The 13137-nt window shown below is 42.7% G+C and overlaps 1 protein-coding gene across 1 annotated transcript; it reads left to right on the top strand.

Annotated features, from left to right (window-relative positions):
* The first annotated feature begins 232 nt into the window (after positions 1-232).
* Positions 233-2077, top strand: zgc:162592 (uncharacterized protein LOC561993 homolog). Its single transcript, XM_036544217.1, has 2 exons — positions 233-1040; positions 1767-2077. The coding sequence occupies exons 1-2, from the start codon at positions 233-235 to the stop codon at positions 2075-2077; spliced, it is 1119 nt and encodes a 372-aa protein (XP_036400110.1).
* Positions 2078-13137: the final 11060 nt, after the last annotated feature.

The following is a 13137-nucleotide window of genomic DNA, read 5'->3' as shown; positions in this document are numbered from 1 at the left end:
TGCGAGCATGTGGCAGGATTGGTAATTTTCCACGGGTGAGCTATTTAACGCTGCATATACCATGTTTGGAGTATTTGGCGTTGTCGTGTTGATTTGTCTTTGAAAGAGACTTGTTTGTGTGTCCCTGGGTCGTGGCAGTTCTTTCTGGTTTGTTTTTGTTTGGTTAAGTACGATAATCTGAGATACGTGGCCCCACTTGGTCGACAAATGCTGACCTTTCTACAAGGAAACTATGCTCAACATCACATCAGGTCAAGCTGCTACCGATGGGAGCTTTAATTCAACCATCACGGACAGTCAAAGGCTTCTTGAGTTATCCCATCGCCCCATAAAAATAGCAATAATATCGGTTTTGGGAGTTATGATTACACTGGGGAACATGGCTGTCGTTTCAGTCATCGCCTCCTCAGTGGCCGGGTGGTCAAGAAACTCACGGTACTTTTTACTTTCTCTGACTGGAGCCGACGCTGCGTTCGGACTCGTTGTCATGCCTCTGAACCTCTGCGTAAGTCTGCTGAAGGACTACAGCGACGGGCCTGATCCCTTCTGTCATGTTGTGGCATTTTTTAACTCAACGATTTACGCCACTTGCATGTATACTCTCGCCACCATAAGCCTCGAAAGGTACGTGGCGGTGTTCAATCCGCTGAAGTACACATCATTAATGACTAGAAGGAGAGCTCTGATTTTGATAGCGTTCGCCTGGTTATTCCCACCTGTGCTGCTGTTGCCTATCTCCTTTCCCGATGGGATCATTAAGGTGCACTTCTCCACGGCGTCTTTGGTCTGCAACCCCTCGTATTCTACCAACGTTGTGTATTCTTTGACTTTAACCTGCTTAATATTTTTCCCGTGTTCAACCATCATGACTTACGCCAACCTTCGGCTCTGGTTTGCTGCAAAGAGGCAGCGGTTAAAACTTCAGAAGCACAACATGGGCGGCCACATCAGACCCGACGTGGCCTCCCGTGTGCTTGTTCCAGTTATGACTGTATACTATACCTGCTGGACGCCATGCATGGTGACTATCCTGTACAACGGTGAGTAACAGTGCCACTATGTGCAATATTACAGGGAAAGTGCATTTTCCAGCGGTAGTTGCATGGTTGGCTCCTCAACAAGCCCGTTTCCTGTTAGCACTGGAATTTTAGTTTGTCACATGTTTTGTGAAGACATAAATACTGAAATATAGTCTGTGCCAATGCAGTCTAAAAATAACTGCAACTTTTGGCCTACAGAGCATAAAGGGGTTTACCATAAATCAGTAAATAATTAAAGCAAAATATAGATTTGTTAGTGTTACTGATGAACTGTGTAACTGCAGTCATTTGAAGTAAATTTTGCTGTCTCTTTTCATCTAATCATCTAATCCATTTTCTGATCCTTTGGGTTTGTATCACTTTGAAAGCTAGGAAAATGCTTCACAGGGTTCAGATTATAATATCAAAAGGAAACATTACAAGGAAAGATATGTATCAACCTAATATGTAAATGTTTCATTCTCATCTGAAAGGCTGTAGACTGTGTGTTTATCACCTGTACAATCATCTGGAGATCTGTTTGAAAACTTTTTTGCAGGTGATGTACCGCCCACTGGCTGGGGCAGGGGTTTAGACTTTCCAAAAATAGAACGACACGGACTGTATTGTCAACATGCTAAAATGGGAAAGAAGAACAGAGATGTGTTCGTTAAAAACAACGAGCCTCAGCTCCAAGCTCCCCTGATTGTCCGCTCCTGAGTTTCTCTCTCCCTCTTGCGCCCCCAGCCATCTCGGGCGGAAAGGTTCCGGAGTGGGTGGAGTTTGTGGCCGTGTGGCTGCCCACGTCCAACGGCTTCCTCAACTGCATCTTCTACTTCTGGATCAACCGCAGCTTCCGCAGGAAGTTCCGCCTCCTGGCCCAGAGGCTTTGCCTGGTGCTGTGCCCCAAGATCAGCAGAACCCTCGGGTGCGAGTCCCCGGCTGCCGTCCACGTGGTGGCCGGCGTCTGGGACAACAACAACTCCCTCCAGGAACGCTCCTCTAGCGTGTCCTCCACATGCACCCTGTTAACCCTGGTTACTGAGACCCACATCTGAGGGCCCCCGACGCAGGCCTGGGTGGCCTCTCTCCCCTACCGGTGTTGTCCTCTGACTCCCAAACGCAGGCAGATGGAGCACTCTCCAAGCAGATAAAGGCAGCTGCAGAGCCTGAGTTCCAGTAAGATCCTTGACCCTACTTTCAGATGTCCTCTCTGGGGAGAAGCACTGGGCATGGTTCTCAGTTTGGCCTTTTTGGACACATTATCATATTGAGGAAAAGGGGAGGAAGGGAGGGGGTGTTGAAAAAGAGGAGGGCATTCTGCACAGTGGTATATTCTGACAGTCCTTTAAAATTCCATTCCTAGTCATGGCTGCTGTTGTTTTTTTTGTTTTTTTTTTTGTTTCTTTTTTTTTTGTCCCTCATCGTACTGTTTAAGGTCTTGCTTTTTTGCCTTTGTTTGTATTTCTTTTTCTTTTTTTAAAGGGAATTTATCCTGCGTTCTATCTGGATGGTCTGTATCCAGTCCTGCCTCATTCTGGTCACATTACAGCATGTGTACAATGCAGGTATGATTATGTATTTTTGTTTTATCCAACTGCATCCCCGGGCCTGTTATACAGTGTAGAGGATTGTTCTCCATGCACCAACAGAGAAACCCTGTTTTGCCACTTTTTAGTTTCTTTTTTTATAATTGATGCGTCCGTTTGAACTGGCTGAATGTTTAAAGTATCCAGTGCACTCCTCCCTTGCCATCTTGTTGTTATATTTAAAAACACATTTTAAATTTGTTCTGAATTGGTTTACAGTTCACACTTTAATTGTAAAATCTGTTTGTGCTGCATAAGCTGATAAGGCATTGATACTGAGCAAACAAATGTCATGACAGAAATGTAATAATTAGGCCAAAATTATTGTACTTGCACTTTAGGAGCTGGTGAAAAGCTCTCTTTCTGTCACATATTAATGGATTCGAGGGCCTAGAGGTTGACCCTAGAGGTCAATCTTGCTGGAATCCAGGTTCTGAAAAGTCCCATTCACTTTCTTCCATACGCCTACTAAATCTTCCGTGTATTTAAGTAATTAATATTAACTCATATTACCCGTTTCTGAATGTCTGCTTCATTTGCATGTTTTATCAAGTTTTCCATTGTTTAAGGAGCGACTTCAGTGTGTGTTCCTGGGGCAAATGCTGAGCAAAAGCGCTTATGGGAGGTGAAGTCTGTATAGGGGGGTTAAGGAGCTGTTTTACATTGGCTCTGGACTCCGTTTCCCATCAGCACTTCTTTGGAATCTAATTTAAAGTTTTGCCTTTTTAACTCCCCTCTGGCATTACAAAAGAGGCAGTCTGGAGCAGAGCAGCAACAACAGAAAAGAAAGAGGTCAGGTCAGCTTGGCAAGGTCAGCCTCTAGGTGAGGGATATAGCTGTTGCATTGCACTTTATGCAGAGAGAATAATTAAGCAGTGGTATTGCAGAAAGGTCAGTGCATCCCTTGGCTGGTGCTCTTTTCTTGAAAATTTGACTTTTTTTTTCCCCCAGAATAGAAGGGTTGCAAATGAATGCAGCATAAAAATTGAGATTCAGACGTCTTCTTGCTCTGTCCTGTTGTGAAGGGCTAACTGCTCAGCCCCCCCACCTTGAGAATTCTCAGCCTCTCCGGGCTGTTGCAAGTCAAAACAAATGCACTCCGTGCTGTTCAGGCCGTGCAAATGCCTGTTGTCATTGAAAAGGAGAACTGTGAATGCCTGTACGGGATAGTGGTGCTCATAGTAGTGACTGACTGGATCAAATGAAAACAAATTTGTGAAAACAAACGCACGGTAATTGTCTTGGAGCAAGCCTCTGTAATGTATTCACTATCCTGCAAGCTGAAAGCTGTATAACACTTGCTTGTAAGAATTTTAAAGCATTTTAACCTTTTGTAAATTGCAGGTTGTCAGCTAATAACAGGATCTAGGCAAAGGAAGATCTACATGCTTCAGACTCTGTACATTAAAATACAAAGAACCGTCAATGTTAAAATGTTGTTCTTTTACCCCTAATGTGTGCATTTAATAAGTGCTTTTTCAAAGATGATTATGAAATACACATTGTATATATTAAAAATTTTATATTGTATATAAAAGACGACAATGCTGAAAGTAATCGTTTGTTCTGATAAAAGTTGAATTTATATGGGAAAATAAAGCTTCATGCCATAGTTTCAGTTTGCCTCCTCTAGTCATTTCGCTAAGCTCTATCTCAGTGGTAAGGGAGAGAATGATCTAAAAGTCATAGCCTGTTATTTACAATTTTGCTTCACATGCCGCATTTTAATAACGACATGAATGTGGTGTTGCAATGGTTCATTTTTTAATGAGTGTGTCTTTTGGAAATGAGGTTTTTGCTATTTTCAGTTGCTCTAATTTAGCATTGTAGTGCTATGTACTTTTAGAAATTGGCTTCCCTGTCATTGCATGAGTCTTGTACTCAAAGCAGTGTAACGTGACACTCGCGGATGAGGGAATAGTTTACACGTTACCTATACAGTGGACTCTGGTATTGTTTGCGAAGTGCACTTAACCAGACTATGCATGCGCTGTAACAGGGGTAAACGAAGGCGCCGGGATTAAAATGGAACCAGCTGCACGCTGCGCAATAAATCGGGCTATGCAATTATCGACTTCTTTGACATTTTGCTTGATAAGCTAATGCTCTTCTGTTGAGTCTGGCAATTTTCATTCGCTGCATGTCAGTAGGCGTCTTAATTGGTTGGATTATGAAAAGAACGGCATCTACATAATGCCATATATATATAACCTTAAAGCTGCACAGTGTAATTCTGTTCTTCAGAGGTTTTCTAGAATGACTGGACCGACATCCTATAGTTGTGAGAATACATGTGCATGGTCAATTTGTCCTTTGACCTTAGGGATCTTATGGGCTCTTTTGGTGCATCTTTTTTTGTTCCAAAATCACTATTTCTTCTATTTCTGTAGCATGTTCTAAATACTGCTGCTTCTTTGTAAAGTTCTAGCGTTTTGTGTTTGTGTTTATATATTTATAATTTGTGTCTCTGTGTGTTTGTGAGTGTTTGGCACTGTACGTCATTTATATTTGTAGCTTTCTGAACTAATTGTTTTCTTGTCCTTATGTGTCACAAAGGGTCAGGGAGACTCTGCAGGTATTCAGTCCATCAGGGGCTTTGAATTAGCTCTTCTGTGGTCTGAGGGTAGTGCAATTAGGAGTCTAATTGCCTGCCTCTCTGCTGGTCCTAGACCTGTCCTACTGGAAAAGGTAGTCCATGAAAGCACTGCCTCATTTGCTAGCACAGAGTACACAACCTTTGCCAAGAAAACCCAGCTAATGGTTTCTCCCCAGTTTTCTTACCGATGCCCTTTTCTCCCCTGAGAATGGCTGAGGAGGGGATTCAGCAGCTCTGAGCCAAGAAACCTCTAGCCCAAATGAGAAATGTGATCAGTTTCTTTGAATTTTACAGGACTGAAGAAGCGGTCTGAGGTTTTTCTTAAAACTTTTCTCTTGAATTCTCCAGGGCAATGTCTTGGAGACAGGAAAGTGGAACATTACGTATTTATGCAGAATGGCATTCGGTTTGAATTTGAGGTTTGTGTGGTTTGGTTCTATTCAATTCAATTCAATTCATTTTTATTTGTATAGTGCTTTTTACAACACAAGTTGTCACAAAGCAGCTTTACATTGTTCCCAGGCCTGAGACCCCCTGAGAGCAGTAGAGGGCATTAAAATCCCTGTAACCTCAACATTATAAACTCTTCGTGCCTCATGTTAGCTGTCTGTTCTGCTTCATGTTTCCTGCAAAATAATCAGCCAGGTGTGATGGCCTGATTGGTGAATCATTCTATCAAGCTGGGATTGATGATGCAACTCAAACTGCAGGAAAGGTACGATGAGGCACTTGCTGCTTCTGTAGAATCTAATATAGTTGGGCACGTGTCTAACTCACTCTTCCTTGTGTAATTGCATCTGATGCAGGAGGTCTGAAACCAAATGAAGATGTTAGGCTGGCGGTTATGGGAGAGGAGGCCTGATGTTGTGCTCCGGCCACAGCAACGCGCAGTTGTGTTGAAATTCAGGACGGCCTTGCAAGCAAAGCTGAAGTAAATGGCGTGAAGCCCTGACACCTTGGTATTGCATAACCATATTCAGTGTGCGAAATACCCGTTGGCAATCGGGGGGTCCCCCCTACCCATACTTGCCAACATTTAGGTTTCAAAATACGTGTAGATTGTGTTTCATAGACAATCTGTCAACTTGGGTAAGGTGTGGGTAATGTGCTTTATTTTATGAAAACCTGTGCATGTCTTTTCACCACAACTTTTGAATCATTGCAATGAAAAGTAAATACATTATTTTGTGTTGTATAAAATCATTTTTAAAAGATTTTTCCAGAGACCCCCCAGAAATTTGCTGTTGAGGCTTTCAGGGGGTCTCAAGTGTCAATCAAGGGGTCTCGGACCCCCCAAGACCCCCCGTATTTCGCACCCTGATCATATTTATGGGGAACTGAACAAGGTGGAGTGAAGATGGGGGGCCAGCATTGTTATGATGTCAATATGTTAGCTTTTTGCCAGCTTAGATGCAATTACAAACTGTTAATGTTAAGAATTTTCCACCCCCCATTTTGGCTAGAAAATACACATAACATATGAATGTCATAATATAGCCCCAGTACATGAATTTAAGAAATTTGAAAATGCCATTGACACCACATTGGAAAGGTCCTTTGTTAAATAATGTAGAATGGTTACAGTTTCATTTATCATTGGAATTCTAACCAAAATGAAGTCCACGGAGTTAAATGAGGATTATAAACATTTCCCCTGGGGTATGGGAGTTATTTTATGGACTTACTTTAGTTGTTCAATAAATGCTGTTTACAGATGAAATTTAATTAACTTCTTAGGCTTTTATTGAGTTGATGTGCAGCAAATGAACAATGTAACACAAGTTAAACAATACAGTTGTGTTTCATTTATCCTAGCATACCATTCACTAATGCAATTGTACATAAATGTATATTTTTCCACAATGTTGTGGTTTCCATAGGAAGAGAATATTTGTGCAACCAAGGGCTATGGAGAGAACCATCCCAAATGGGATCAGACCAACTGATTTGTAGAATGATTCATTTCGGCAGATATCTGTAAAACTTATGAATTTTGTAGAAAAAAAATCAATGTGTTATCTCCTCATATATATCTTCATATCTTCACAAAGTTTTCTCTTGACAACTGAAAAGCACACTTCTATTATCAGTGCCCTGCAGGTGAGATTCTCCAGATACCTGCTGCGCAATAACGTGCAAGCTCAGTCAGGAATGAAGTAAAGCAATATCAATGGTCTGTAAAAGCAGGAATACAACAGCAGTGCATTGCTTTTTTTTTTTTGGCCACTAACGAGAAAAAAAAAAGAATCTAACGGAGACTTAGCAAAATCCAATATCTCCAGGAACATCATCACAATCTAAAATACCTTACCATTGTAATGTTTCTCCCGTTGGAACATAATTTGATCTGGTGCCCCCTCTGCTCTCATTCTGCCCCCCCCCCCATTTCTCATTTAGGAATAATTTTATGCGGTTTTAGTGGATTGGGTTGTAGTGCTAACTGCTATGTGCATTTTATTTCACTGTGTGTGAAGCAGGACTGTGAGCTGGGATAGTCTGTCTCTGAATCCCACAGTCAGTATCACTACCGCAGCTGATAAATAGGACTGAATTCTTGAAGATGGTAGGTCCTTTTGGAACTTTAAACTGAAAAGACACCGCATGCCACTTTGAAATGGCCCGATATGGGGGTCCAGAGTTCTGGTCCAACAGGACAGTTGGACAACGCCCCACCGATATCTGAGTTTTGTTTAAACTTTCCATAGATTGATACTAGGGCTAATCTGCTTCCGACACAATGATTTTCCCTGATGGTAGTCTGGAGTCCCCACATTCATTACCTGTCAAGGTCTGGAATAGCCCACCACTGATTACATACATGCACACAGTCTGTCATTCTAAAGCCAAACAGAATGTTGGTGTTTGCAAAGAGATTCTCCTGGCTCAAACCACAGAGCCACATGTACTTCCTCCCTCCAAAGAGTGATCTCCAGCAGAATATCACGAAATCTGTGATGTGCAGTACCCCAATACCTGTATGTCACAGGGCGAATCTCTGTGTTTTTGAGCACCAGGCAGAGACACACATTCCAATTTCCCCGATTTCTTTAAAATTCCTCCACTAGTGTGAAACCACACGGTGGTCTATGTGAGGGTGATCACTTACAATAACAAGTTAAAAATAGGATCAGTTGATTTTTGTCCTGAACCTAGCTGACCTCAAGTGACCTTCATCACTAACCCAGTCACATTATGACAAAATTTTGATGGAAGAGGTAATAACGCAAAGGAAAATTGCAGGCTGGAAATACCCCTTGATTCTTGGGCAGGGACACTGGATGAGCTAATTGCTCAGCTGTTGTTTCCCTGCTGAGGTAATCAGAGTTTATTACTGAAGATGTTGCGCTGAGAGGGAAATCACTTTGAACGTCCAATTTCAATTTCCCTGTGAAATCCAACCTGGTTGTGCTCAGTGAGGAATGATTTAAGTCTTTTTTGTTTATTATTTTTATCTTCTCCCCCAAAGCTCTGATTAGTCTTAATCTCTACCTCGGTCCCGGGGCAGAATGTCTTTAATACAAGCACTGATATCGGCCTGATTCTCTGTGTGTGGCGTCCACGACAGACCACTTTGAATTGTTCATTAACCACGATCTGCAATGCTGGATTTATTTTTGACAACGGCACAATGGCGTGTCCCGTTTTCAATTAACGGATATGTTTGAGCTTTTCGAAAAGGGGACTTGCAATTTCAACGCCGTAATGAACACGTTTCATGTCAGTCCAGAGGTGGAAACGGATCACTCACATCTGCTGCCACCCGGGGTTCATCAGAACAGATTAATGCCATTTGTGCATTTGGCGGTGGGTGTGTGTTCTCCCTCTCTAGATTTGTGAACAGGAAAATTAACCTGGCATCCAATTTCCCATTGGTAAAAACTGTTGGGCATCATCCTGACGAGATTTTATTGTGGTGGTGTAATGCTCAAAATTTTTCTCAGCGCTCTGCCATTAGGAGCAGAAATACTGCTGCCATTCCTTGTATAATTTTGATACTTTGAATCTCCTCCAAAACATTGGATTATCTAAGACTTACTGTTGCCAAGATAATTATTCATACATGATAAAACATGGGTGCAGAACTTTTGTTTTTATCTAGTATGTTGTCTGTTACAGTTTGAGCTGATTTTGGCCATATTTTTCATCCAGACAATAAAGAAAGCAACTAAACAGCCCTCAGCTATGGATGCCGCAGATATTTATTGTAATCAATTCCAGATTTTATCTGTTTTGACTGTAAAAGTGCAGTGGCTGCTGTTGTAGTGCAGATGCAACACAGAAAGAGGAAGATAGGGTACAGGTGAGTGAAAAAACATCAGTCAGAGTAGAGGTCAAAAGCAGACGTTCATTGCCCAGTGGTGTGCCGTGTGCTGGAGTGTTCCCTGGTAATGATCTGAAACAGCTTTCAGGAAGGGGAGGTCAGAGTGCAGGGTTGTGTGGCTTAGAGGTCAGGGAAGTGGAATTTCTGGAAAGAGGTGTGACTTGCAACAAATCAGGGCTGTTGAATCCTTGAAGAATGGTATTAACCTGATTGACCTTAGGAGATATAGATAGAGCTGTATAAATGAACAGTATGCTAAATATCACCTCTGTGGGTTCCCCTAGTTGAGTCCATTTGCTAAACAAATGATGTATTTAAAATTGCTTGGTAGGAGGTCCTTTGAGGCTTTTCAGCTGTGATGCCATTCCTGTTACCTGATTCATGTTGTAGCCATATTTGAAAACCAAGTCCTGGACTGTCAGGGGCAGGCCTTCCCATCTCTGCACAGAGTATACCCTAAATTGCAATAAGATGTTCAATGGCTTTTACTCCAAGCGCTGCCACAGAGGCTAATCTGTGGCAGCCAGGATCTGGGGGGAACAGTTACATGTGGGGATTATGATGTCACAGTAGGGAATGCTATGAAGTCGTCAGCCGCAGCAGTCCCCCTTGGAAGAATCTGTCACAGTCCGAACAGCAGGAGCCATACGGGCCCAGCAAGGCAAGAAGTCTGATGGCATCATCTGTTTGAGTGGGGTATAACGGGAGGCCATGCCGATCTGTTTCACACGGCCACCCTTGTTGCCATGCGTGTCTAGACCAAACGTTTCCATTCAGACATTTAACGCTCTTGTCCACAGTGGCTTATAAATCGTGGGCACAAAAGGGCACATAAGTATGCAATACAAACATAAAATGACACACTACATCTGGATGTGTGTCGATCCATAACACAGAGCTATAAAAGCCAGTACTGTATCCAGGCCCGACGCTATGGGGGTGCTTAGGGGTGCATTGAACCTCAGTGCACCCCCAGTTGTCTCCTCATGTCCCAATGTCTACATAGTATTTATGACTTTTTGTGCCCCAATTTAGATTGCAGCTGCACCCCTCTGTATTTTCTCCTGGCACCAGGCCTGACTGTAACAAATGCTAAATAAGTGCTCATGTAATCAAACGTATTGAAAACTAGTGCAATAAGTCCATTCAGTAATGTTCAAGAAAAGGGAAGATTTCAGTGTTATAATTGGTAGCACAACCAAAATGCAGCCTGAAGAGATGAATTTTCACTCCCTGGTAGGAGATTGGCAGTGATCCCGCCATCCTGATCACGATGGGATGCTCTCAAAACAAGCAAGTACTTTGCAGGGGAAAACCTGTACAACCGGGGAGCCCCATTCCAGTGCCAAATTCTCTGAAATCTCAAGAGTGCCGCTATGTTATCAGCAACATGCACATAATCCACACAATGGAGCTGTATGAGTATAATCTTTAGCATTTTCCAGTTTCATCTGGATTCATCCAGCAGATACGTTGCCTTCTTTTCCACCTCCTCCCAGCAATGCTGAAATTGATTTTTACATTTTTCTCCAAGTGCCTACAACAGAAGGTTTTTTTTTTTTTTTTTTGGAGATGAATTTTAAAACTCTATAGAAATCTGTCAGTGTCCCCTGCTGCAGCGGTGGCTTTGTTCTGGCACAATGACATTGACGTCAGTGGATGTGGCAGTCTGGGGATGGGCAGTCTGTAAATGCAGCTGGTGCTGAAGTGTTGCTTTTAATGATGCGATGTGACGACGGCGGGGAGGTGTTCTCATTACTGTCACGCCCGCGGTAACATGGCCGCCCTGGGTGTCTTTCAACGCCGTCACACACGCGCGTGTCCTGGATGAACCCCCTGGCGCCCTCACTAACTGGGGGGGGGGGGGGGGGGGGGGCGCAGCGGCAAGTCCATCGCCGTGACAATTTGTCCGTTGAACCCCCCCCCCCGGTCCTGCGCCAGTCTTATTTGGATGTTCAGGCCCCTGTCTGGCTTTGAGACGCTGCCACGTCTGATCTCCATTGGTCCTTCATCTCATCACATTGTACATTGACAGTTAATCTTCTTGCCACATATCAGAATGCAAACCTACTGTACACTTAGCTATGAATTTTCCCTTACGTTCACAACCAATCTGAAGACAACGTGGTTTTTGGAGGTGAAAACTCAGAGGATGTCTTGGCCAGGCACCTGACCTGGCCCCTGCAGCAATGGGGCAGAAATGTAGCATAGTGTGTAAGGAGCAAGACTTGTGCTGAAAAGGGACACTGCTGCTATACCCTTGGGCAAGGCACTTGACCCACAATTGCGTCTGTAAATATTCATTTGTATAAATGGATAACATTGTTAAAAAAAAAAAAAAAACTGCAACTGATGAACATCATGCTGGATAAGAGCGTCTGCTAAATGCTGATAATGTAATGTAATTTTTGGGACAAAATTGCATCAAGGTTACATGAGTGGAACCCTGGGACTCCACTGGGAGACCCACCTCACCTACCATAAACACCATGGGATGCACTGCCAAAGGAAGGCCTCCAGGTCTTGTTTTTCAGTGTGCCAAGGAGGTGTGACATGGCTGTTAGGTTAAACTGAAAGCTCAAAACATGATTTGTTGTTTATTTGGTACTCTGTATAGTATCAGTGTCATGTTTTTCATGATCAACCAATAATCTTTCACCCAAACGTTATTTTACTACCTGCAAGAGTATGTACCTCCATTACCTTTCTGGGTGAAATCTTCCTCTCACACCCTAATTCCTAAATATAATTTCTCAGTTCTCCTTATCTTTTTCAAAGCTGCTTGAATGATAAAGTTGAGAGCTGGCTTCTGGTGTATTGGTTTGGGGGCAGCGAAGGTCTTGTGTGAAACCGATTGTCTCTTATTTGTCACTTCTCTCACTCTTGCTGCCAGATTCAGCTTGCTCAGTGTTACGGCTTATGTCACCGATTTTAATGGAAACCATTCACTTGCTCAATGCTGTTTACCCGGCAGGTGAGGACACTCATTCATATTTGTTCCTTTTATGTCCAACAGATCAGTGAAGTTATAAAAGACTATTTTAAACTTTAAAAATGACTTCAAGGTACTGGTTATTGAACCTACAATGTTTAAGTGGACGCAGGCAGTTGTACAAAAAAAAAGTGTTAAGTCTTATCTTCTTTAGTCCAAGTTAAGCGCAAACCATCACAGTGGTTCGATTAAATGCCTCTGTATATCTGTATTAACCTGTTCAAGGTACTCTTTTGACTGCACCAAAATTCTCTTTTCCTTGTTAATTCAAACACCTGCTCATCAGTTATGAGCATCACAGCGTGGCAGCGCGTGTCTTTGTGTCATAATTAGGATTGTCATTATTGGCAGCAACACTGCACATGCTCTTTTGATGGTATTTGAGCTGTAGTCAGTGATGAATAATTCCATTTGATATTATTGTAATGCACTGCTTCGTATTGTCGTGAGAAGGCAGTGTGGTTGTGCCTCCAATTTCCTGTGTAAGCACAAGCTTTCTGGTCCAGGACTTTTGCTTTGATTATTGTTGGCACAGCACAATTGGTAGATTGGGACATGGAGCCCAAACAGTTGTATGTTGCATGTTGATGCTTGTGTGTATTTACATTTCACTTCTCCTT

Source organism: Megalops cyprinoides, chromosome 13 (assembly GCF_013368585.1).
Source record: "Megalops cyprinoides isolate fMegCyp1 chromosome 13, fMegCyp1.pri, whole genome shotgun sequence".
Taxonomy (NCBI): domain Eukaryota; kingdom Metazoa; phylum Chordata; class Actinopteri; order Elopiformes; family Megalopidae; genus Megalops; species Megalops cyprinoides.
Note: the sequence above shows the minus strand (reverse complement) of the source record. Positions and strands in the feature narration are given on the sequence as shown.